We start from the raw sequence: 27988 nt of genomic DNA, 5'->3' as shown, positions 1-27988 counted from the left end.
AGTTAGAAGAGGGAAATGGAAAGCTTTACCTCCCGGCTCAGCTCCCTCTTCACACACAGCGGTCCGGTACGACGGGCCCGCATCACTTCTCACGCCGCACCGAACCAACCGCCTGTGCAGCTCGTGCTCCATTTGACCCTCCCTGAGATACTTGAACTCCGTTGCTTGGGGCAAAGTTCATAAGTGGCCAATAGGTGCTTTAAGCAAAGTACAAATGAATTTGACCATATTTTGTTTGTTGGTCTTGTCAAGATTTAATCACATTGTTTCACTTAAGTTTAGTTCAAGCAAACATTGACGCTTAGCAAATGACAGACTGAGCACTCTTCTCATGTCGGTAGATGATAACGGAACATATTTTTATCCAATCATCAATGAATTAACAAAATGAATGGATACAATTTACCATGGTTATTAATTTAATTTGCAATTTGCACTTTCATCACCTTATTTTTTTTAAATTTTTTTGCACTTCCACCCTGTCGGTCTCACGTTAATGATGACTTTTGTTTTCATTTATAAGCTTTATTTATTTTTTATTGTAGTTTTTCAGTCCCCACATAAGCTAACTGCAGCAGTCATAGAGGAAAAGCTCTGACATCACAAGGCCGTCTCAGGAGATTTTTTTTTGTTTTTATCTTAGTAGCAAAAACAACAAATTTGACCACACAAACATCTTTTACAGCTCCAGGTAAGACATGTGCAACAACACTGTAACAGCACAGTGGAGCTGCTGCTGCTCCCCTCTTCAACTGCAACACATATTCCAACTGGAGTATGGTACAAAAAAAAAATCCAATATATAGAGACACTGTACACACGCAGTCATATCAGAAATATCACAAAAAAAGTCATTCAGACAACACGTGAGAAATGACAATATGGATGTTTACACTGGACTCAACTGTCTCTTGGGTCAGTTCGGCAGAAACATGCAACACCAGACAAATAAAGCAAACAACTTCATGTTGTTTAATAGAAACTTTCTGGACAATGAACTTTCATTAAATAGGTTCATTAATACATATTTAAACCCTTATAAAAACCCATATCTCCTCCAGATGGAACAAATTCTATGAACTTTTGACCAGTGCATGAGGTCCACAATGAGATGTCAAACATTTGTATGTACAATTTTTGTATTTTTTTATGTCTATAACTCACAACCTTGGTAGACAAAATGAGAGACGTAGTGATTGGACCTGTATATTTTAAAGACGCTGAACAATGACCTATAACAACTTGGAGACATTGCGATAGAAAGGGGTAGGCTGTGCTTGTTCACACCGTGGTTCTGTGATTTGCACCATAGACTGTAGATATAGATGGACAACGCGTCTCCACTTCCTCCCGCTGTACAAAAGTGAAGCCAAAGTTTCCCGGATACGGAAGCTGCCATCTTGGAGCTTGGAGCTACAGTATGGAGGTCCCGCCCACACGCGCCAATCGAGAGCCGAGCGCGGCCGCAGCTTGCTAGCGTTAGCCCCCCTTAGCTGCAATGTTAGCACCACAGTAGCTGTTTGGCTGGAAAGACACAACTACTAATCCTAATATCTTTATAAATTCACGTGTGATCAAAAGGACGCAGGTTCTATAACACAGCCTCGTGATTCATGTTTCAGAAACGTCATCAAGTGTCTGCTGACAATCCAGGACGTCGCCGGCTAACCTTACTGCCTGTGAAGATGTTGCTAAGCTAGCTAGCGACACGGTCAGTGACTGTATGAACCGTATGAACCGTAGATTGTATATAAAGATATATACAGTTAGTTTGTCTATACAGATCTACGTGTTTGAAGCACGTCTCCTCTCCACGTTCCCATTCTACGTAAAATTCCCAGGCGTCCGGCTCCGCACTCAGCAGCTTTTAATCAATCATGATGTCACACCCCCTTTTTTACAGCATCAAATAACTAATTAAAACAAACTTATCAGAAACACTTGAACATACATCATTTAGGTTGGCCCATCTCCCATCCACTAACATGGAGGGGGCGGGATTTATGAGCTATACTACAACCAGCCACCGGGGGGGGGGATTAATATGTTTTGGAAGCTGTTGTGTCGTCCATCTTTATATACAGTCTATGGTTTGCTTCTTTACAATATTCCACGAGGACGCCCTGATTTGGAGTTTCAATGGAGTCCTTCATTGTACCTTTCAGTAAGTATGTACTGTGATAATGTACCTTACATGTAGATTACTTATTCTGGAACAGATCGGTGTATTGTTGGCGGTGGCGTGGCGGGAAGTGATGAGGAAAACTACAGTAACAACTGACCCACGGTCAAGATCATTTAAATAACCCATGATAGGCTGTAAAGTTATATGATTATTATTCAGGTATTTCTTTTAGCTTTATCATTATTGTTTCCTTGCTTCCTGATTCTGTGGTCCACTACTAGTCCTATAGGGGTTGGGAACTTTTGGATAAACTATTGGTTTGATGGTCTGTCTGCTCTTATTTATTGGGCTCGCTGGGCTTCGTTGTGCTTATGTGGCCGTGTGTTTCCAGATCTCAACAATGACTTTAGTGACTACAGTGTTGTTATTACGGATAGAATCGATGTTTAAAACTACAAACAAGTTGTTATGAAGCAGAATTAGCTTCCAAAAATACACATCCTGATTTTGTTCAACATTGCCCTGAATGCGTTGTTACTTTCAGTGAACTGGGGGTTTTTCTGGTGTTTGGGTGATATTCTGTGACAAAACAGTGAGTGCATCTTTTAAATTAATAACAATAAAACCCATAAAAACCCATTCATTTCACTATTGGACCTAACAAATATACACAAACTAAATAGTCTTGGTACATCCTGCCCATTGCACCACTCTCCGCTTCAATATTTTGGCATTTTTTTTTCAACAATTAACTGAGTCTTCACATACAGTACAGCCATAGTTTAGGAGATAATGGGGTTTTATAATCTATGCAGTCACATAAAATTTGATATGATTAGCATTATTGAGTGACCCCTCAAATATATACTCTGTATAGAAAGTAAATATATCCACATACAGCTTTGTCGATAAATCTTTTTTCTTAAATCTTCATGAATCAAAGCATCACATCTACGTATATATATATACTTCACCATTCATGTCAGAGGAGGATAAACTGCATCAGTAGGTAACTGATGTGAGGATGAATTTACAGATGTTGTAGTGTAACCACTGGTCACGCCTTGCTCCTGTGTCAAGGCAGACACCAGTAAGGGATCATTTGTGTTTGACCAGCAAAATCAAAAATATAAAACTTTAATTTCATTACATACTTTAAATGTATACAGTATAATAGCAGTCCATGTGCATGGCCACATAACAGACAGCACAGCTCTGTCATTTCCCTTCAGCTCTTTGAGGCTGACCATCCATTTCAGTCCATCTCTGTACAAAGTGTGAGCCAAAACAATCCAAAGGTCTTATTCCAAAAGTTTGTTTTTGGCTATGACTGTGAAGACCCCTCGTCCTGTCCCACTTGAGTCTGAGCAGTGGAGTGGAGGGGATGAAAATGAGTGTGCTTCATGCAGGACAAAGGCTCTTAGACCAGCAGGTCTGTCTTGGCATGGCCGTTGGCGGTCCATTTGGGCAGTGTTTGACAATGTGGAGGGTCCTCCATCTTCCCTAGACAGTACTCTCCATCACCCAGTCGGCGCTGTCTATTGTCCCCTTGCTCCCTCCCGTGTCCCCCTCCTCATCGCACTGCAGCAGCATGCCATTTACAGACAGGCTCCTCTTAGTCCAGATGCTGCTGAACCTGCGGGATTTGTTGCACAGCTGAGCGGCCCCGGTGCCTGTTATGTCTCCCATGTCGAAGGACTGGCTCCTTTTTGGCTTGGAGTCCAGAGGTAGCATGAGGAGCCGGCTGAGGCTGGAGTCCAGCGTCCGGCCCAGCAGCGGGTCCCTGTCCGTGCGGGGTTTCGCTGCTGCCGCCGCGCTACTGGCGGCCCCCGGGTCGCGGCCCTGTACCCCACGCAGCTCCAGCGAGGTCAAGGCCCCGAGCAGGTGGTCCAGGTTGCACCGAGGCTTGGAGGGAGCCGACCTCCAAATGTTGGCAAGTGTGCTGTTGGGGCTGTACGGGCCCCCCACCATGGAGCCCGAGGATGAGGAAGAAGAGGTGAGGCTGCTTTGGAGGGAGCCACACTTGAACTCCACCACCTCGTCCTGCATGGCCACTTTCACCTTGACCTTCGGCTCAGGCTGAGACGGGGGCATAAGAAGTCCGTTCGGCCCGACTCGCCCCCCGTTGGTCTGAGAGTGAGTGTCACTGACACTGGTCAGTTTGCCCGCCGGGGGTTCCGTATCGGCAGCTTTGTAGCGCAGCATGAGGATGACGATGAAGACCAGCAGGGTGGCTACGATGATGCCCCCCACCACCAGGATCATGGTGCCTCCCAGCAGCTGGCTGGGCAGCGACTGGCACTGAGGGTAGTCCTCAAGGGTGAAGAAATTGGTGCAGCCCACGACGTTGGTGGCCGTGAGCGTGGTGGCGGTGTCGTCCCAGGCGGCCAGCACGCACAGATCGTAGCGGGTCCCCGACACCAGATTCGTCACCAAGAAAGCTTTGCTGGAGGCCGGGATCATCCTTCACAAAGACAAGGAAAAACAAAACCTGCAGGTTAATTACTCTATTAAGATAAAGAGGTCTTCTTCCTCTAATATCGCTCTTAAAGACACAGAAGCAGGCTCTGAAAACAACGAGGAGGCATAAAGTAAATGCTATAAATGATTGAACCATCAGCATCTGAACAGGGTACACATGTAATTTCAGCACATGGAGACTTAACTAACTGCTACAGGAGGGAATGCAAGCTCTATTCACTGTCCAATTTTTCATTAAAGGAGAGTCAGGATTTCCATTTGCATTCCCTGGAGTTTCTCTCCACTGCTTAGTCTCGGCGGTGGCTGCTTTAACAGACAGCCAACAGTAATTGGCTTTATCTCTCATAGCCATCTGTCTTGCAGCAGTGAACAGAGGGTCCATTTGATATTGGAGCTTCGGAGCAGTGATAAATAAATAAGCAGACAGAGAGTGAAGCACATTTTGTGTGCGCGAAATCCAGCGAGCCTCCCAACTGCCCGAGGCGAGCTGCTCAGGGGCCAGATGACCGGTGGTTGTACCGCTGCAGCTACACCTCACGCCTGCTGTTAAATGATAGCACTGGTTCGTGCCCATGCTCAGTTTCCCTTGCAGGGATTCACATCAGTCATGATGAACCTGACCGTCTCAACTTTCGGCCGGATCGTTCTCAGAATTCTGCCGGCTCTGTCCAGCTTTAACATCTGAAAATCTACCTTGATTATAAACTGTTTATGTCATGGTGTCTGTTTCATATCTGCTTCTAATAGGGATAATGGTTTATTAAAACTAGGCAGGGTCATATTAATCCACTTTTTTCAGCCCTGGGGCAAAACAAAGCTGGAGACTTCTATTGATCAGGTTAGTAAAAACACTGATATGGGTCATTTTAAAAGGTGCCGATTTTCACATTCATACTCTACTAGAACATATGCATACGCTTTAATGTATCTATAAAGCTCAAAGACCTGCGGCAACTACGTTGATCGTATTTTGTTGTTTACTTCTCATCCGTCATGTGAGCAGCAGGTTTGGTCCCTGCATTGGTTTTTACACAATGAGTAAAAACCAATGCAAATATTGAAATATTTTACTATCGATAGTGTAATTTGGTTTGTGATTATTTTGGCTTCTGTTAACAATATTAAATACTTTTGATTTTGACCTGGACCTGCTGACTCCTGGAGGGGGGGGGGCTGCTGCTTCTTCTCCTCAGTGGCCTTCTTCCCCTCTGTTTGAGAAATTTCTACAAATTACAATTTGGTGACCCCGACGTGATTTCTCAGGAGAACTAATTTCTGAACATTACACCTGCCGTTCAGAGTTGTATCACTTAACGAAAACTAAGCGGCAAAATACGTTTGGCGTGGTCGCCGCAGATCTTTGTGCTTTATTGATACCGTGGGCTCAATCCGCAGAGAAAAGCAACAACGAACGGCTATCTCACATTTTTCACTTAAAGGACATTTATCTGACATGCGACAAGGATCACAGATGAGTTCATCCTCAGTGTTTTTTGCCTTATCCCAATTAGTCACCACAGCTCAAACAAAAAAGGAGCTGCTTTCCAATAAAAAAAAGTTCCACTTGTCCAACTTGTGCTACAGTTCATTACACTATTATAATTGGCTGCTGCGGTTTGGGAGTGAAATTCTTTAGCCTAGCGATGCTTTCGCTGTGCGCCGCTCGCTCCTCTGTCTGGGTCTAATTGATTTCAGGTTGTCTGCATAGACTGGGCTAATTCATTTTAATTCATAGGAATATAGCCAGAGTCCACAGAAACCTATGCCAATGCTTATCACGGGGGAGATAAAAAAACATTTCTCGCCCCTTCGGGCTGCGAAAGGCAATTTGTCGAGTGGCCTGCTTAGTTCCCGATGATGGCGTGAGGCCGTAGCATTAATCAGAGTGAAAGCAGGGGAGAGAGAGGAGACACGGGAGGAGACGGGCTTACGCTTCTTTGAGCTTAGCGAGAGATTTGTCAGTTACAGTTTTAATATTCTACATATTTTCTCAGCTCAAAGAAAGAGCTGACAAAACAAATAAATCGTTACTCCGGGCTGCATCTTTGCTGTCCTCAACCACTAATTCGTGATCTGCATTCTTTCTTTTGTTTTTTTTTTTTTTACAGCTGCAAAGAACGGCTGAATGATTATTCATCATCTGTAGTGATTTCTTAAGGCTTTTCTTTTCCTCTGGACAAATACGCACACGGTCAAGCCAAACGGTCTCCTGCCCCATCGATTCAGCCTAAACATCCGGGGTGCTGCTGGGAAATTTGATTATGCTTATATAAGCAAAATCCCTAATGGCCTCTCGCTGGCCGCTCCTCACTCTCAGACTCTGCAGCCGTATTGTGGAGGATTAAATGGGCCGTGGCATTGTTCGGCGTCTGTGTCTATACCCTTGAATATCTCCTGGTTGCAATAAAACATCCCCTCCATCTAACTGTAATGGATGAATGCATTAGGAAGAGGAAGTTGTTGCTGAAAACGCCGCCACCTTAGGCCTGTGGTTTGTGTTAAAGTCTCCGCTCCGATAACAAGGCATAGCTCGTGTAAACACGAAGCCGGCGCCGCAGTGAGTTCATCTGGCAATGAAGACGATCATGGCACAGACATGAGTACCCAACAGCCAACATTCGCCGCCTGTAGCGCAACTTCATGAATGAAAAATGAAGCAGCTTGAAATTCGAAACATCTCGATGAATTGAATAGCAGAAGCTGCATTTACCAACCTCCCCGGTTGGTAAATGAGTGGCGTGAATACATGGAATTCGCGTCATTTGTCATTTTCTGCACAAGTTAACATTTTTCAACTCAAGCGAGAAAGTCTTGCGAAGAGTGGGGTCTTCCGTAGCTCCTACAGTAATGTAATTATGGTGAGGACGGCCTTTGAGCAAGGCACACGGGTTTAGATTCAACTGCTAGCTGCAGCCACAAATCCTACACACTGTCCCTTTAAAAAAAAAAAAAAAAGATTTCTCAATGATTAACTCTGAACTGTTAAATCCAGTGGTAGAAGAAGTATCTTTTACTCATGGAAAAGTATAAATATCTTAGCACAGAGTATAGATGATTACCAGTCAAATTGTACTAAGAAAAATACACTTAAGTATTAAATGTAATACTCATTATGCAGAATTGCCCCCTTCATAATGATATTTTGAACTTATCTGTGGACTAAAGAGTACAACGTTTCACTTTAAAGTACCTGTAGCATGGACATACCCAAGTAAAGTAGAGGTATCTCAAAGTGCAATGTACTCAGTTACTTCCTCCTCTGTTCTCAGATGGTTTATTTTACGGTCTAAAATAACCAAGGAGTCCTTTATTTTACTGCGCAGCAAATTATGCTAAGACGCGGCTGAGAATGTTGTGATTTGTTTATGTACTGAGAGTTTATTCTTGATCCTCTTATGCTTCTCTGACCCTTCATGTTTCACCTCGTGCTGCTGCGGTCTCATTCGATTAAGATTGCTTGAAAAAAGACCAAGTAGAGACCGGCTATCGTGACTTTAGAAAAGCTATCCCAGGCACTCATGCACGTTCTCTGCAAGTAACATACTCACTTTATACATAAATATTAAATGGCACATTTTATGCCATACATATGCTTGCTTCGAACGACCCTCTAAGCGCAACACGGGCCAGATCACGCCGTCCAACCCTGGTGAAACATTTACTTTGTGACTCTTTGATAATCTTTCTATCTTTGTTTTATTCCTGAATTGCTGGTCTTCTTTAAATGATCCCAGCAATGCACTTGTACTCTGATCAAGTTGTAATGTGCAAAGATTACAAAGGTTGGTTGTAATGCAGTAAATAAACTATACTCATGAGAAACAAAACAATTTCATTCCTTGTTCTGGAGCTTTCAACCGTGTCACAGTCTTCATCAGCAGATGGAGTTGCTCAGTTGTCATGGACTTTCAAAGGTTAGGCGTTTACTTTAAGTCCTATAGTCTATAGTAAAAGACACAAGAGTTCATCTATAGAGGATTCTTGGAATGTAATTGTAATGACCATGTGGTCACTTTACATTGAAGATAGCGGACATTCCTGTATATTTATCGCTGCTTGCTGGAGAACACACGCCAACGTGATCTTTCTCTTGAACGGCTCCTGGAGGAAGCTTGGCATTTAAAAATAAGCCGGTGTGGTCCTGTTGTTGCCAGAGCTGTGATCAATACTCTACAGTATGCTTTTCAGTGTAGAAGCCATGAATTCAACAGCCTCTTCAGCTCAGCTAATAGCCAGTAATGGTGACCTAAGGTGAGTGCTTTCAGTCCTGACATACCTCCCTGTAACAGACTAACACTAAATCCCATGACATGTGACACTGAAACCATTATGTGGTTCGGTATTGTAATCACCTATTCATGAGCAGGAATTATGCGGTGCATTTTTTTTTTACATCAGAGGTGGAAAGTAATGGGACACTTTGCATTTAATTAAGTAACCTTTTTTGAGTAAATTGTAGTTCTAAAAGTAGTTTGAAATTCAACACACTCTCTAATGGTCTCCATTTCGGGAGGAAAATGTATACTTTAACACTTTTGAAATGGTGTAACAGATGGCGGGTGAGCTAATGTGGCTTTCTGCTGAGGTAGACACACCCCTTCAGAACAATAATAATAATGGATGAAGCCATAACATGATCCAAATGAGAGGTATTTAGGAGAGTATTGGGCAGGCCGTTCATGTAGCTTGATGAAGACTGTGTGTAATAAGTGGACGTAGTCACCGTCACGTGACCCATTGGTTTGTGGACTGCCGTGCTGATGCCTCAAGTTTGGCATTTTGGCCGTCGCCATTTTGCTTTTTGCCCGTCGTCAACTTGGCTTTTTTGCAACCAGCAGTGAGACAAGTGGGCGGGTGCAAAAGTACAACTGAACGCTAAATAAGACGTTTATAGGCAATTTAATGTTACAATTAACAGTCACAAACACTGGGAACGCGTTAAAAGTTCGAAGACAAAAATACGGACAGCTCCCAGACCGGACAATGCCGTGGTAGCGGCCTGTCAATCACAAGGAAGCCCCGCCCTAAAGCATGCTCGACATTATGGTCTATTTGATTCTAAATGAGACCATAATTAAAGAAGAAAGAAGACTTGAAATCAGTGACCGTAACGTCATGTTTACAATGTTTACTGAGGTAATACATCAAGTCAGAAGTAGAGTCATTTTAGACTAGACTTCTACACAGTTAAACTTATTTTTAGAACCGGAGGAGTCGCCCCCTGAAGGCCATTAGAGAGAATGCAAGTTTAAGGCACTTCTGCATTGGCTTCACTTTTCAGACCCGGAGGTTGGCGCCTGACTGGATTGCAATTACATACAATTACTAATAACTCCAGCTTGGTCAATGGCCCGACATTTCAGACTGTAAAGTTCTATGTACATCTCTAATGTCAGTTTTATGTGTCAATTTCCACTTATGTAACATTACGTCCCTTTACAATAAGTCAATGTGTGGTTTTACAGAGGAAAAGAACAGCGGTCTCCTGGGTCAAAGTCCTGGGCTTTACTTGAATATTATAAATGTCACAGTACTTTTATTGTGCATTTTTGACAACTCTACCCTCCTCTGATTATGCCACAGTCAAAAACCTTGGAGCTATCTCACAATAGTACACTTTACAAAGGAATCACACAAAAATGCAATTGCACATTTTTTTTTAATGCGCAACGTCTGTGCCCTCAGGCCTTCACGTTCACCCATCATTCATAAAAGATCACGGTAAAAACCTTTAGTTCAAGGAACAATGTGCCAATCACGGAATCTGGAGCGGTGACGACATTCTCCCCCAGCGCCAGTGTTTGAAGAGGAAACAACTCTTTGCCTCTTGCACACAGTGGCATCCAGCTGAAATGATTTAGTAGATCCCTTGAATCCCAGCAGCGACAGACCTTTTTGCAAACTTCCATTCTTATTTAAACTTTTACTAAGAGTTGACTCAAGTTTTCTGAATTCAATTCAGCTTTTTATGAATACAGTCTGTGACAGAGGCTGCCCTTATTACGGTAGAAAATCACATTCTCATGGCAGCATGAAAGCTCTAATCCCTCTAGATTTGGTAGAGCTTTTGCTAACATCTTAATTGATCAGCCTGGGTTGGCATTAAGGACTTGTTGTTTTAGCTCTTATATGTCTCATATCCAAACTCAAGATATCCTGAGCAGACACCATCAGCGGGGCTACGCAAGGTTCAGATGGAGGCTCCCAATGAGCCGCATCACCCACACACAAAACTTATTTCCCTTTTCTACTGATCTCATTCATCTACAACTGAACTTAGAATACAAACCACCACAGAGCCACTGCATATAAAAATATGAAATATGCACACCACTGCATACACTATATCCACTGAACACACATATATACGAAGCAACATTTATCATTCCATATTTATTCCTGCACCCTTTGCACTCTGTGCCATTGCACTATTGTCTTACTGTTTAAATGTCGTTGGAGTTATATATATATATATATATATATATATATATATATATATATATATATATATATATATATATATATATCAGAGGAGGCCGGTCGATAGAGGCAGAGCAGGTTGCTTCTCCTCTATGTCTGAGAGGTGAAGTATTAAAGAAGATCTCTTCTTTATCTCTTCTTTGGAATGACAAAAATTATTGAAATGCTTCAACAGCAACATCTGTGGCGCAGGCAAGAGGCGAAAACCTCATATCAATTTAATGCATTTTTTTTTTTTTTTCATGCTTATCTGTTACTGGACATAAAAATGATGAACCCATCGGCTCCAGGTCTGACAGGGGATAAGCCTCTGCAGGAAGTGGATATCCGGACCAAGACTTACTTTTACGGTCTGATTTAGCAACTCGAGCAACATGCGAGACCGGAGTTGGAGTTGAGCGACGATACCGAAACCTTGTCCCGTTGCCTAAAGCATGAATGCAGAGTCTGTTCATAGATATTAACTTTCTGCTAACTTGTCCTTTAATTGTTGCCAGATGGTCAGATTTGCATGGGCATGCACACTGTATCTACTAGTGCTTTATTTGACAGTGTGCTATGATCCTCTAGTGTCTTACAGCTCTCTACTTACATGATTTTACCATTTTACTAACTTGTGACTGTAAATTTCGCATCAAGATCAACATTACGATTGTCGATTATTGCCGTTCTGCCTGTCTGCATGTTGTTGTTGCTGTGTTACTACACTGATGGATTGCCGTTTTCCTGTTGCTCTGCATGGCCGCTGCACGGTCTTGAGAACACTTATTTGGTTGCTGTTTTTACGGCGTCTTGTCGTCCATCATCTCCTTGGGTTTCAATACATCCAGCCAAAGGACTGCTGTTGAAAATGGACCAGCTGGCCCTCGCTGGCACATTTACTGAAATGCTGATTAATATGCGTTGCCCTTATAAATAAATAAATAAATGAAATGAAGTCCTTAGGATTTGACTTACAACAGCTGTCATTTTTATAAGTCCTGTGTAGCTTAGTACATATGTACAGTGTATGCTATTTCAATATTTACACAACATGTGTCTTTTATATTACATATTCGTTCTAAATTATGACATATTTAAATTCAAAATGTTGATTTTTCAAATGAAAATGTTTTAAAGCAAGAACTGAAAAAAATATGAAGGCTGAATAGAATTAATTATGTTGTTGTACAGAGTTGTATTATATGATTACATAAAGGTCTGAAAAACACTCCTCCTGCATTATCATCTGGCTGAAACAAGAAAGAAAATATGCTTCATAATGAAGGAGAATATTGCAACAAAGAGGGTGGCTACAACCTCGAGGCTACAGCTCTAAATATCTTTGCTTTCCACAGTTTTGAAAAGAGATTTATATAGCATTAAGTAATTGGATTTTTTTCCTGGCTGGTTTCACATTCGTTTTAGAGGCTGTGGTGGTGGAATACAAGCCTCATCTAATACAGTTTCATCCCCATCAACTGCTCCTGGATTGACAGAAACCCTTGCCTCCTGAGCTTAGAAATTGCCCTTCTGGTTCTGGACTGCTGAGCATAATCGAGCCCAGTATAGTGCAGCACTGTGCTTAGAGAAGGAGACGTCACATGATGAAAAGGTGAGGTAGTAGAGAAAAGAGTTGTTTTTACTGCTGTTAAACAATTCTATGGACAATGGACAATACCTACATCCACATATATACTATATATATAAACAATATGTGTGCATTTTCCAGTAATGATGATGTACGGATGCTGCGTTCCAAAGAACTCGGAGGTCAGCATTTTAGTTGAAATCTCCAACTTCTGACCTCCGAGCTTTCCAGGTGCACAATATTAAACATAAGCAAAAACCACGGCTGACCGCGAGAATCGGATGTTTCTTTGGCAAGTGTAGAGACAATTTAACTTTCAGCAGTGCAGCCTCCGCATTTTCTTTTTTGCATAGCAGATCACTTTTAGAGATTGTTTACTGTAACCAGCAACCTAATAACATGGCAACACAGGATGACATGCATTTATATGCAGAACAGATTTTACTATTTGATGGTGTGAATCGCTTTAATTAAATCCAGCAAATATGCTTACATTGCCCTTTAGATACCGTTCACAATGTGCACTTCCATTGTTGTGTGCTGCCTCTATGTGAAGTCTGGGTGAGTGGATTTGCCCCGAAGTTTTTCGAGGAGTAACTCCGACTTTGAGTGGCTTTCCATTGTTCTTTTCTTTTCGAGTTTGCAAGTTGTCTGGAACTCAGCATAAGTGCTAAAGTAATGCCAACTGTCATTTTTGAAATTGGGATTTTAAAAACAGACAGATCGCTGTTTCCAAAGCAAATGATTTCTGCTGTGAAAAATGTATGAATTATTAGAAAACTATTACATATTCATGCATCCAGCAGACACAAAATCTATCACTTTCACTAGGAGCTGGGTTTCTGGCCACATTATGCATTGTCCAATAATCACTCTCTGTTTAAAACTCATTTGTTCTACAACAACTCCTAAAAAAAAAGAGACTTGATGTTCCACTATATCCACCAGCTAGTTCCTAACTTTGCCTGTGGTTTGGTGCTGGGCAGGCAGTGTCATGTGGACAGTGTCACTGGTATACATACTAAAATGAATTATTGAATAATTCCATTGAGCTGATTCAGTTTCAGGGTCCTGGTCTTGTGCATGCTGGCTCACTGGAACACTGTCATGGCTTACTGGGGCACTTGGCAAAAGCTGTGCTCCACTTCAAGATGCTTTAAAAGAATATGCAAGTGTTTACCTGTAAATTAGAACCTCATCATCAGAGCAGTTGTACTGGAGCTGGTACATCTTCACCTTGGGGGATGATTTGCTCACTGTCCACTTGACCAGTGCCGAAACAGCTGTCACTTCGGAGACGGACACGGTCCTCTCCGGTTGACTCTTGGGAACGCCTTTGCTGATCCTGGTGGTCCCTGTGATATCAGAGAGACGTGACTTCGGTGGTGCTGGCTGCCCGGTGCCATTGCTGAGGTGGGGGAGCTGAACGATGGACACCTCCACGGAGGCGGTGGACTCCCCAGCCACGTTAGCGGCAATGCAGGTGAAGGTGCCATAGTCCTTGGAGGTGGTGATGGTGATGCTTAGGGTTCCATTGCTGAACACTGCGGTCCGGGAGGAGTTGCCAAGCAGCCGATCCTCAGGGGAGATCCAGTGGATGGTAGGGGAAGGGTCTCCAGTTGCTTCGCACCTGAGGCTGGCCGTCTGGCCCTCCAGGACCAGCATTCTGTGGGTGTGCTGAGTAATGAGAGGTGGCTGACACAAAAACTCCTCCTCCTTCACGTTCCAAAAGTAACGACCCTTCAGGGCAGGAGGGGAGGCACAAGTTTCCAGATCGTCGTCTCGCTCAAGCCTCCTCAGCCACAGCATCTCACAATTGCAGTGCAACGGGTTTCCGCCTAGACTTAGGGACAGTTGGGGTGCATAGGGTGTAGTCAGCATCATTGAGTCCTGGGCGCGGGCAAAGATGGGGTCTGGGGGTAGCTTCTGCAAGCGATTCGAGGTCAGGTCCAATCTCGCCAGCCTTTCCAGGTCAGTGAAGGTGCCCTCTGGAATAAAGTCCAACAGGTTGTGGTCCAGACTAAGCTGGTGCAGATTAATCATCTGGCGGACAGAGTTCCAGGGCAGCGACATCAGGTTGTTGTAGGAGAGATCCACATCCTCCAAGGAAGGTGCCATGTCCTCAAAGGTCTTGTCATGGATGCGTCCGAGTTGGTTGTTGTTAATGATGAGGTGCTGCAGGTTGACCAAGCCTCGCAGGTCATCAGGGCCTAGCTCGATCAAGCGGTTGTTGTCCAGATGAAGTGAGCGCAGTGTTTCCAAGTCGCCGAAAGAGAAGGGCTGAATGTAGCTAATGGTGTTCCTGGAGAGGGTCAGGTCCACCAGGTCCGTCATATTGACAAAGTCCTGCTGCGTAATGCGGAGGATGTAGTTGCCTCCTAGCCGGAGCTCCACCGTGCTGCGGTCAATGTCCGGAGGCACGAAAAGAAGGCCTTTGGAGGGACACAATGTCCCGAGGGATTCGGACAGATTCTGGCATACGCAGTACTTAGGGCATGCATAGGTGGTCATCACTGTGGCTCCCAGGACCAGCAGGTAGTAGATGATGTGGTCCATGGTAGAGTCATACATGGGAACCTGGGCGAGAAACAGAAAAATAAAGACAGATGAGTTCAAAGTTACATTCATAAATGTTATTATCTTCTTATCAATTCAACAGGGCCCCTCTGAAAGATCATAGAAACAGGCATCAAAATGGTTGAAAGATCTGAGATGGAGCCACAGGCACAACTACACCCTACCAGAAATATTACATCATTTTAAATAATTTTCACGAGTTGAATGGGATCACCTCAAAAGTCTGTCTGCCTCGTTTGAAATCGTTATCCGATGCCAACAGGAATCATTCAACTTTGATCTTCTCTTACGAGTTCAGCCGAGTAGAACCTGAGCGTTAGACATGACACTAAACATTTTACTCATGCAAGTTTTACTTATGTCTCCGTATTCCAAGATGTCTGAGTGTCTGCTGTCCTGATATCAATGCGGAGGTCTTTTCCACCACTGAGGAGCTCTCCACGACAAAAAGGCCTTTACTGTACGTGTGTTGCATTCGCAACACGGACCGAGTTGCTTTTGCACCTAGAGGGAAATTAATAAATAATAAAGACTCGTTATTATGAATCCCACTACTAGCGCATAGCCATAATCATGCCTGTTGGAGTTGTAGTTGGCAACTGTGTTCACAGGTTTTTAACTGCATAGTTCCGAATCCCACTACATTTTTTAGCAAGACTGACCCCTGCATAGCATTCAAACCCTAAGATTAGCCCAAGCGTCCACGCATGCCGAGGTAAAGGTAACCCGTTTTGTTCAGGTCCTATGCCCTGGCCAATGGGCTATCCTTACCCCTACTACTTGTGGTCAACAAAAACTATTTGGCAAACACATCAGCAAGCATGCTTTTGGACACACATGTGATATTTTCCCATGTCACTTCCTGCATTTGTTTCCATGACCAAACATAATTTGGAGACCAGACATCTGGGCTTCCTCCTGGTGAAAGATCTTGGCGTGTGTTGCCTCCTGTCGCCGGTCAGTCATGCAGTGTGTAAACCACACCGACTTCACAACGATAACAAGGCAGCAAGTTGTGTATAGTGTGAATAGAGCAGCGATCTAACGACTTTGAAAGGTTGTGTTTTGTGAACTTGGCTTAATGCGAGTGCTCTGCCTGAAGTCACTCCCTATTGAGTACAATCTTGCTAATGCTAATTGGATGGGTGGCCAAAATATGAGATTTTAAATATGAGAATCCCAAGTATAAATAGCAATTTCCCTTTAAGAACTCACATATTCATGGGCAGAACTAAAGTGACAATAACCGTGTTACCACAGGATATATAAAGCATCTAGATAGCAAAAATTCATTCAAAACAATATCTATTTTGTGTTTGTCTCGTACAGTTTGTTCCATATTGTAGCCTTTCAGTTATCCCCGAGAGCAGCCTCTATCTGGGACGTCATGTGAACCCAGATCCCTTTTCTCTGGGTGGATAGATCACTCCAGGTGTTGATAATTCTGCAATCACAACGTAGACCTGTGATCAGGGAATACGGCGCCTGCACTCGAGAGCGGCGCATTAGAGTGCAGGCGCTCAGAGACGTGGTGTGAGCAGTCTGCCGGGGGAGACTGTTGGTGATAAGCGGTATTTTTATGGGACAGTCATAAATTAACATATCTCAGTAGTCAAATTAGATCGGGCCATTCCAGCCTACTACACTCGATGCAGCATCCTTCCCTCGTTATCCCCACGTCTAGAGACAACAACACACCTGCAGTTTTATTTATGCATTTTTTTTTTTTGAACATGCAATAATCTCTCTGACACACAGTGTAATAACTCAGATTTACACATCATTTCATGCAGTGCCATTATTCAATATTATTATCCAGGACAAAGATGCAGATATACAGCATGAAATATATATATACGAAAACAGCATGCTTTCCCACATAAACTGAGATTATCCCTTTTCTCCTTGCCGGCTCACACCCACACATGAATGCACACATCTGCATCTGCACAGTGCACACATACTCTCACAGATGGCTGCACACACCCACACTCAAAAGTCCAAACACCCAAGCACACGCCAACATGAACTATCTCTATGCCTATCGACAGAGAACTAGGTTTTCTGCAAAGCGTCACCTGTTTGATATGAAAAAAAAGGAGCTAATGGTCGTGATGGTGAAGCTGAAAAAAGTTCAGTGTTACAGCTGGAGGGAGGGATGGATGCGTTCTGTGTACAGTGTTGTTGTTTTTTAAAAGCATAGGGCCAACACACTGATGCAAAATAAATCGTGTTGAACTGAGTAAAGGTCTTGTTTACCATGTTAGCAGCTGAGCAAACTGCATCTGTAGAAAACCAAGAGATGCTGCTGAAAGCTCCAGAACAAGCTAGTAATAAGGACCTATAGGCTTAGGGTTAGTTCGTCAAAAATAATCTCAATCTCAAATTTAATATCACCCCATAATCCATGATCATCTAATCTTTGGCAGAATCTGCACCTTTTATTTATCTGGCCAAATGTAACAGTATGTCACTTGCTCCTGAGTTAAAGTTATTACCGGTCAAACCAACGTTGATTTCTTTATTACTTAACTTGCGTTCTTCAGTAATGGCACAATCTTCACCTAAACCTAACCAAGTACTTCCGTTGCCTAAACCTAACTAACTTGTTTCCAAGCTTTATTTTGAAAAGAATGCATGTTACAACAAATTGACAAGCGTTGCTAGACTTTCGTTGGAAACGACTTTTCGTTGAGTAACTTTCTGTAAAATATCGCACAATGACGAAACGTTAAATCCTCTGTTCTACAATGGAAATGCACGGCTTCCTGTGCACCAAAATCTATTCCTAATAACGAATCCACCAAACTCTCCGTATGGAACAACAAATGCAAAACATTTCATCAACCGATGCTATTACTTTAAATCAATACGAGACGAACGGAGTGAAGTAGCAGAAAGAAACGGCACAGATTACTGCCATACCCAAGGACCCCAAAGCGCCTGCAACTGTTAACATACTTCATGTGCTATTGATTGGCTATTTTGCCCCAAAACTTCAGCCTAGAATACGACACATTGCAAATGACCTGCGAAGTCCTTCAGAATGTGCTCCCGGGGGGGCCTGGGGAGCACAAATAGAAGCGTTCCATCACGGAGAGCAGAGCAGCGCACCGAGGAGGAGTGTTTAGTAAATCATCCGGTCAAAGTCAAGGGCGCTCTGCGGAGGATGGATCGGTGCGGAGGTCAGGGAGTTAGCAAAACGAGATCTCCCCCCGACGAGTGGAGCGTGGCGGCCGCGCAGGTGACTCCCTCGCATGTTGAACGCAGCCAGAGCAGCGGTGATCAGCAGAGACCTTGGTGTGAACACTCATCACGGCTCCTGACAGACGCCTGCTGGACCTCGGGGGGGGGGGGGGGGGCAACCACCGGGCCGTTCATGCCCCGTCTGGCCCGGAGGTGGACGTGGAGCGAACACTTATCTCAACACAGGCAGAACCCATCCGGTCACATACGATAGACTTGGGAAATATGGGTCTCGGACAATTTCAATACTACTTCCATACCGTTGTTGAAAGCTTTAAGTCAATATTGAATTTTCCTCAACATTCGCAGCTTTCACCGGCTGCGTCGTGCGTGCTGAAATTTTATTCCAGCGCGAGCTCCACAGGGTACGGAGTTTGAATGGCAAAAGAGATGGAGAAAATGTGAAATATACAGAACCGCAGTGTGTCTCCTTGAAAGCACGCTGCAGCAAGTCAATGCAAAATTCATCTTAAAAAAAAAAAAGAAGTCAAAATGGGAGCCTGGGAGCCCAGTGCTCCTACACTGTCTGGTTGATCTGTTACCAGCAGATCAATATGAGCACTAAAACTACATATCAAAACCCTGCGCAAGGAGAGGTTCTGTCTCTCACTGGGTCCATAACAGAAGAGCATTTTTGAAACTTTCTATTGGTATCAAAGTCTGTATTGTAATAAGTGCGCCTGTACATTAACGCGGCAAGGTGAGAAGCCAAACCGCAGGAAGTCAGCGAAGAATAGATTTTCAGCTACTCTGTAAAAGTGTCCTATTTCACACATCCTGCCGTGTTCACGTCCATGTTCGTTAGCAGCCGCAGCCAGCTCATACAGCAGCCGTGAGTAGGCACAGGGTGGGTGGTGGGAGGTATGTATTTATGCACCTCGATAAATCCGACGAGTACCGAGCTCCGACATGAAAAGGCGCCGCGGAGTTGTTTGTTCATTTATAGCAAACGTTCATCCTAAACCCAACGAAGACAACAACAAAAAAAATCCCCCCGCAGGCTTCCATGGCTCCCCTCACATCGCTGACAAGGCCAACGTGTGCTCAGGTAGTACATGTTGCTCTTCTACATCATGTGCAATCCGCTAATGAGAAATGATGATTCATGACGTTGTTTGAAAACGAGCCTCTGTGTCCTTACATCGCTAGAACAAGAATGCTCCTCATTAGTACACAGCTGGCGGTGGGATGTTTCCCTGTTCCTCTTTTCCTCTAACTCCTTCTCAGGTTAGTAATTGGTGTCTAGAAGGTTTCTTATAGTCTTGAATTAACGCCGAGGATTATATATAATGCCAAAAATGCATTGCTTGTTGCTGCATATGGCGTGTGGACGTGACACGAGATCGTGCACGGAAGTAGCGAGCGTTCGTGACGGTCGGTTGCTCCCGTCTCATCGCGTGGACAGGAACAACATGCTGCTCTGCGAACAGAGCCAGATTCCCACAGACCGGCACGGCTGTTTGTTCTGTCCTAACCCGCCAAAAAGTTACAGAGGTTACAAAAACACTTTTATTTACTTTACTTTCACACATTTTTTTTGTCATATCCTGCTGCAAATGAGGATTTGCACTGCGAAGGGTTGAGCTCAGATGTGACAATCAGACTTATCGCATCCACGGGATTTGGGTGTAAATCTGCGCGTTGAAACGTTTTGTCTGCGGCGGTGCAGCTGGAGAAGCAGGATCAGGGCCCTGATATTTAATCTAATCTCTGAGACATGGCAGACTAGCTCTTATTAGCATTCCGCCACTGTTGGGGTTTTTGTGAACAGCTCTAAGTAGCAAAATCTGCCTATCGTCTTCAGAGGGGCTGCCGAGTCTGCAAGATGTTGCATTGAGTTTGCACTTTAGCGGATGAATGTGGAGTGCGGAGCTTAATAGAGACGGTTACAGTTGTGACCCGCGGAGAGGAGCTGCGGATTAGGTGGCTGCAGGCCGAGGTTTAGAGAAGAAGTGCTGGGCAAAATACGATTTAAAGGGACAGCTCACCCTGAAATCAATAATGCATATTTGTCCTCTTACCTGCAGTGTTATTTATCAATCTAGAATGTTTTGGTGAGGGTTGCCTAGTGTGGCTTGGGGGGGGGGCAGTTTAGTGGCAAGTGAGTGCTCAGCAGTCAGCAGTCAATCGATGGCGTGTTCTGAGAAAAGTGCAAGTCACTGCGACCGCAAGGTCCCTGAAACATGCAGCCATGAATGACAACCCGAAATATTAAAACCGTTTGGTGCAGCAGTATGCAAGATTAGCCAGACACAGAGATGCACAAACACGCACACGCACACACACACGCACACACACACACACACACACACACACACACACACACACACACACACACACACACACACACACTCTCGCACACACATAGTCCTTCTTATTATATAAAAACAAGGTTATGCACTGCTATGTATTTTATATCTTGTATAATAATAATAATGTGAAGTAATGGTCAGGATACCATACAAAATATTGATTATTTTCGCGACAAGAAATATGAAAAGTAATCCAGTGAGCATTCAAAATACAATATCATTTAAGAAAAACGACAAGGAGTTGTGCATATTCTGATCGTCCTTGCTTCGGCTGTAAAGAATAATAATTGGGGCGACCCACATGAGTTTTGAGCCTTTCTATGTTGGACGAATTACAGCAACTACTGTCTTGTGTTTTCTTCAAACCATAGCAAAACAGACATAGCATGAAGCTACCGGTCAGCATGGTTCAGTCATCAAGCAGGTTCCTGTGCGGGAGAAACACCTACGCAAGCACTTAGTGACTCCCTGTTGTGGTTACTGCATCTAATTCCTTGGTGATATTAGGCTCCACCATATTGCGACACATGTATCGCCATTGACTCGACCCTGCATTAAGATGATTAATGAGACAAAATGATTGGATTTCATAACAGCTTTTTCACATGTCACGCAAGGGCGCTGACGTCTGCGTTTGCGCACACTTGTGCGTCGATCACAACTTGACACACTTGCGCGCCACATGCATGCACATCAGCTGTTTTCTGAGACACGAGCGGTATGCTTGGGAATGTGTCTCTGTCAGCTGCAGTGCCGAGTTTGAGTTCTCCCGAATGGCTGCGAGTGTTTTTGTAGTTACGCCGATCGTATTTATCAAAAGCGACAGGGAGGCGTTTTTTTTCGTAAGAGCCACTCGGGGTGAAGATCAGCTTATTCAGCTAAGTAACAGAAAGAAAACACCCTGGCAGTCATTCCACAGCGCCGTCGCTCTCCGGTTAGTACTTCAGTTGTGGCTCGCCATCTGCCTCTCCCCCCGTCTCCCTCTCTCTCTTAGGCAGGTCTCAACCCCTTGCTTCCAAGGAGGCTCCGTTCAAACGATTAATAATTTCAGCAGGAAGCAGAAGTGACATCGCAAAATTGCTTTTCTATTGTCTGGCTAATTAACCTTCTCGCTTAGCGCTCTGAATGGTCTCTCGGATTCCTCTTTGGTGTGACAGCGGCACTGCGGGACCGCTTCCAAAAGAACAGACACCAGCATTTGAACAAAGACGCTTTTGCCGTCGAATGTCAGGGCTGCGTAGCCCGTATGGGTGGAAAGTCTTCTACCGGATACAAAATTGGGGAAAGGGATGCTTAGCGATGGGATTTTAACATTTTTAGATATTCTGCCGACAATCACACAGAGATACTTCAACAAGTATGAGAGAAACTTTAAAGCACGGGCTCGTTAGCATCGATGGAGAATAGTTCAAAATGATTGTTTCGAACAAAGACTGTAGAGAAACATTGACATAGCAACCGTAGATTATTCCAAGCTTGGGTTCAGGTTTGAGTTAAACTAATTATTTGATTTTACTTTTGTATCTGGCAAATCTCCGCCACGTGTGTGTCTGTAACGACCGCTGCTGTGATGTATTGATTGAATGAATTAAGACACAATTGCCCCACGTCTAGACTGCGAGTGCATCAGACGCGTTTCTTGGTCGGGACCCTTGGCGTTACTTTCTAAAGCTCCAAAAACTAAAAGTCGCAATAAACATGTTCAACAAACCGTGAAAAGGTCGTTGGTATTTGACGCCCCAATAGTCACACATACATACATAAAAGACAATGAAACATGTTTTCAAAAAGTGTGAATCACTGACGCCACAAAAGGTTCCGTCAGCATAAATGAGAACAAAACGTTAGCCGTAGACAAGTAAGACAGACACAGCGACGCACACACTCACACACGCGTGCATGCGAGGATAAATAATCTCCTGGTGGAGATAAAAACAGACGTCGCCTATCACACAGGTTGTAAACAAACCTCCTGGTTATTCTGACTTATTTCAAGTGAAAACAGTAAAGTGTTGTGTGTTGCAAACATCATTCACAGTTCATAGAACCACTTCCTGATTTAGCTTCAGCCTAGATTAAAGGATTATGCATAACATAACCATACTATAAGTTTTGGCCACTGGTTTTCAATATTTCCATCGAACGTCTGAGAAATCAGGTTTCTACAGCAGTTTGTAAAGGTGGATAGCTCTAAATACTGTAATACCCATTAGCCTGAGCAGGGCCATAGCCAGGATTTTAGAGATACTGAGGTTGTGTGTACGTAAAGACAACCCGAAAACATAATGCCTCCAGCCCCGAGCTGTGCGGAGGCATACAAATGTATTGGCTTTTTATTCCAGACAGAATTTCGTGGCTTTCCCCGAGCGTTACAGTCTGCGGCGCCAAACCGTCATGCAGTATTGATAAAGGTATCACCTGTGCAATTGTGGTATCAAATACTGATAAAACAGGACAAAAGTAAAAAAAAAAATAAAATAATGTTTTTTTTATTTCAGAAAGCAGCAGTCTGCTCAGATCTGAAAATATGAAAGGGCCTCTCCGGCTCCTGTAATGCAGCAGCAGCCTTTTAACCTCCCTCTCTGCACTGTAGATCACATTCCCACAGATCACTGACTTCCATGGTCAAGGCTCTCCAGGGACAATACTAAGAGATAACAGGCTCTGATGAGAGAAGTCTCCTCAAATGTCAGGGCAGCCGAAGTGAAGGGCGACACACATCGCCGACTGCTTCCTGGCATGGCTGCTCCATCTCCGATTGTGTCGCGTGTGAGCCGAGGTCAGCTGGTGGAAGTAGGAACGAGTGCAAAGTACGGTGGTTCTGGAGAAGCAACAAGTAAGATCTCTGACTTGAGAGGAAACATCAGGGGCAGGTTGCCACGGTTTCACTAACTTTAAGGGATTCCTTAAGTATAAGACCAACATAAGGAGAACACCTTCCATGTAAACAATGTAAACATTTTAAGGAAATCTTAGCTCGAATTTGAAGGACTTTCTTAACTTAAGGTGTTTTGTGAAAGACCTCTAAGGTCCTCTGGTCTTTTGGCTGTTCTAAGTGTTGGTGAAGGACTATCCTCCTACCTCTGCAGTGCATTCAAACCATTACAATTGTTATGTCTTCTGTGAAGCACATTGCATCATTCCTACAAATGACGTGTGCTAAATAAAGTTCTGCTAGCTTACCCTCATTTTCAGTGGCTTAACAATGGAGGATGATGGGAAATATCAAAAAGTCACAAAAACATGTAAACAGCCAAAAAACGTCGAGTATTTAGCACGCATTAACATTTCACAATAAAATGCGACTGCTAGCATCGCCCAGCTATATATAGTAGAATGCAGTGTCGGTAAAAAGAAGAAGTTTGGTTTGATCACTGGAGCAGCCAAAAACTCCAGGTTGTTCTTTGAAAAGCTGTCCTTGAGCAAAGCACTAGACTTTGCTATTGCTCATTCAATGTGTGTAACTCTGGATCCGAACATCAGCTAGATGTCAAAACTGTAAAATGTAAATTTCAATAAAGGCTTCAGGACATTCAAGGACACAACAAGCTTTTGTCTCGGCGACACGGCCCGAATACGTATCACTGAACACGTCGAAGCCTGACTTTCTGAGTTTGTGCGGCGTTGAAGCCACAAACACACACACACACACACACACAACTTTACCTCCACACTGCACATCATCTCACTTTGATAGTCTCTCCTCTCACCTGCTCCTGATTATTTATGATGTTCCCTGCACTGCTCCGCTGCCACGAAGGGACTTGCTTGCTTTTCAAGCTATAAGCGAGTCATAACACACATACATTATGCATGCGGCTCAGCGCATATACATCTCAGCTCCCGGACTCCGGGGCCAATCACGAGGAGCCAGCCGGCGAGAGCGCGGGGAGCTGTGTTTGTGAAATTATCTTGCAAACGCGAAGCAGTAGGCTATAGTCAAACCCACTTGCCTGCCAGCATCGCTCTCTCGATACCCTTCTCCGCCGCTCACTGAGCTTTCCCCCCCGCTGTGAACACGCAGTCACAAAAACCTGCTTTTAATCAAAAGGATAGGAAAAAAAAAAGAGGCAAAAACATCTTCAGACGTCGTCGTCACAGTTTAACGAAAGTTCATCGTATCAAATCTGAGGAGAAACCCTGGCTCCGTTCCACTCTGCTCATTTAAGTGATTTATTTAACCAATTCCAGTTATGTGTGCATTACCGGATGTATTTGGAGTCGTGTTATATTACTCATCAGGACTGCATGATGACTCAACACCAACTTGTGAAATACTGACGCTTGATCAGTGGCCCTACAGGAATTTTCTGCCGAGTGCAACGACACCTCCTTCGAGATTTTGGGGGCAGCTTGGACAATGTTCGCTGAAGTCACGACAACGTCCTGTTATGGTAAAAGGTGCTCGCTTTCACCGCCACGACGCGGCAACAAGGCTGCATGAACACCCAGACTTTGACAACTTTTGATCGACAAAAGTCTTTTGCGATTGTACCGATCAAATTCGTGGTCAAGCTGAAGAATTCTCCAGGAGGAGTTTGTTAAAGTTGAGTGGCTAAAGAAAGACAGCAGAGAAAGGCTAAAAAAAAAAAAAAAGGATCTGAAATTCAAAATGGCTGACTTCCTGTTGGGGTTTTCAGTATGACTCCAAGAGGCTTCTTTGTGCTTCTTCACGTGTTACACATTCATGTAGGTGAAATCATAATGAGGGGCTTTATTTTTTTTGCAGAAGCATTATATTAGTATTGGTATGAATTTAAGGGTACTGGTATTGTGGTACAGCAACAATGTCAGTAAATGGAACAAAATGATTGTACTACAGGTCTAAATGTTATTTAAAAAAACATAATTCACAATTTTAAAGGGCATAGCCATGCCTTAAAACAATCAATGTTTTATTGTGAACTGCACCAGCCTTTCTGTCTAGGAGAGATTCAGCAGATTAAACCCTCTGTTGGACGGTACTGTTTACTGTATGCTGCTGTGATGTAATCACAGGAGGATCTGCAAATCCCCTTCATCCTTTTGTTTGTCTCACTTTAAATCACCACTACTACTACTACTACTACTACTCCACCATCGCTCCCACTCTGCCACTAAATAAAGAAATACGAATACTTACAAACGTCATGCGTGGATCACACCCCCCCCCCCCCCCCCCCCCCCCCCACACACACACACACACACTATTTCTGTGTTTTAGGTCAGCGCCATTGTTTCTCCTTCACTCACTCAGCTGCTCATGCCTTCTGCACTTTCACAGGACACGGGAGCGCTTCACATATATAACCGCCCGGTCGTGTTCTCCCCATCTTCTCAAGAGAGCCTTTCTGGATTTCAAACTTTCACTCTTATCTGTGTGTGTCAGACACGTCCCACGTCCTCCCACACCAGAAAATTCCTGGCAGGCGAGCATGCGTGAACAGTGTTCTCACTTACACTCGAGCACAGTTGGAGAGGATCACGTTCCTATTTTCAATGCAGGATGATTCGCCGAGCGCAAATGACAACACCCTGCTTCGCACGCATTTTAGACTGCAGACATTCAAGCCAGGAAGCAGAATGTGGAGGGCGCGCGCTGGCACGCTTGGCAGGCTGATGACTAGGATGCCCATATGGAAGCCACTGTTGGCGAGGGTTCAAACTTTGCAGCGACCCTCGTGTTGAAAATGGGACTGTAGTCTTTAGCAGCTTTCCCAGTGCATGGCCGAGGTAGGAGGGAGAGGAAAAACAATCAAGTAATCATCACTGTGTCCAGTTTCATGGGGATGTATCCCTGAGGTCCACATTTCAAGACTGCAATACATCATCATCAACACATCACGCCAAGGGAGACTTAACCGGAACAAAATGACAGCATTGGTCATGTTCTCCAACATATAAAATGTTCCCTGAAAGCAAGAAAAACATGTGGAGTGAAGGATATACCACTTGCCAAACTGTATTTGTTAAATAGGCATTTGATGGAAGGTGAGAATGCAGCAGCTAGCATGACCATTGGAAATCTTTTTGAGCCCATTCCCTATTTAATCCTTCTCCAGTCGTCAAACAACAGAAACAATATTGGTTATAGTCTAAGTTCACAAGCCGTAGTCTGTTTGGCTCCTCCGAATAAGAGTGGAATTGGATTTTGGTTTGTTTTATATGTAGTCTGGCTCAGTTTCACAGGGCGCAAATTAAAGTGGACCGATTTAAAAAAGTAATTTGCTGAGGGGCGTGAACCAAGGAGGTTTTTCCACTTCTACTGTGCACACAAATACACTTTTTTCCCCCCTCTAATTACTATCAAACATCACTATTTTTCTGAACTCGATTCAGCATATTCTCTAAGTTCTCTTTGGCTCAGATGTCAAGTGTCCTATGACACTCATGTTAACCCGTAGATGAACCTGCATCCATCACAACAAATGCCTGCACCGGCAGCTTGGGTGTCGTTCCTCTTCCTCGGGTTGGCTTGTGTTCTCGCTGCAATCGAACCCACTAGGGTTCGCTTGGAAACGCTCCAAGACCACCTCTCAAAAAAACCCTTATTAAACCAGAGATTAAATCAAATGAACTAAATGTTGCCTTGTATTAAAGGGGTCACAAGAAAGGGGACCGAGACTGTCAAGTAAATTGTGTTTTGGCAATTTGATCACCAACTGTTAATTTTTGCAGTTTACATACAGAACGGCCAGGATGTTGAAACGAGGGGTCAAAAGGGCAAAAACGGCACATTTTTGATAATGAATGAATGCTATGGTGAGATGATGACACTGCTTCAGAAGTCGAGAGTAAAAACCTCTGAAGTAAGGACCATAGAAAGCGCCTATAGGGTGATTTTTTTTTCCACTCTACCTTGCAAATATCATGTAGTAAAAATACTCCCGACCAAATATAATTGTGTCCAACTAAAAACAAAAAGTTTCAGGGGATTATACACTGATTAAAACATAGCTATGAATATTAAATTCCATTGTTGCCAATTAATCCCCTTAAATGTTACAAACTGTTCCTTTAACAAGAATGTAATTAATGAGGGTATTAACGGGTTCACTTCTCTGTACAGTTTTACCCAGGTGGGGATTTGAACCGGCAACTCTCCACCTCTGATAAGGAGACCCACAGGAGACCAAACAGACGATTCACCACCTTTTTAAAACAAGCGATCACAGCCGGTGGGCAGATTGGGTACGCAAGTTACGATTGCGAAGGTGA

At 43.8% G+C, this 27988-nt stretch overlaps 1 protein-coding gene across 4 annotated transcripts in view; it reads right to left on the bottom strand.

Moving 5' to 3' along the window:
- Positions 1-290: 290 nt before the first annotated feature.
- Positions 291-27988, bottom strand: part of lrfn2b (leucine rich repeat and fibronectin type III domain containing 2b) — a 76446-nt gene continuing 48748 nt past the window's right edge. For 3 of the 4 annotated variants that reach the window (XM_068709011.1, XM_068709012.1, XM_068709013.1), the window contains 2 exons: positions 13837-15233; positions 291-4589 (listed from right to left, as the gene is read on the bottom strand). In XM_068709011.1, the coding sequence (XP_068565112.1) occupies positions 3629-4589; positions 13837-15227 (2352 nt within the window). In that variant the 5' untranslated portion in view covers positions 15228-15233 and the 3' untranslated portion in view covers positions 291-3628. Of the gene's footprint in view, positions 4590-13836; positions 16675-27988 lie in introns of those variants that run through there. The other variant, XM_068709010.1, reaches the window with a different exon arrangement.

Source organism: Cebidichthys violaceus, unplaced genomic scaffold, assembly GCF_023349555.1.
Source record: "Cebidichthys violaceus isolate CVI_PGR_0920_01 unplaced genomic scaffold, fCebVio1.0.p SCAF_14, whole genome shotgun sequence".
Taxonomy (NCBI): domain Eukaryota; kingdom Metazoa; phylum Chordata; class Actinopteri; order Perciformes; family Stichaeidae; genus Cebidichthys; species Cebidichthys violaceus.
The sequence above is the reverse complement of the archived record's forward strand: the minus strand, read 5'-3'. Positions and strand labels throughout refer to the sequence as shown.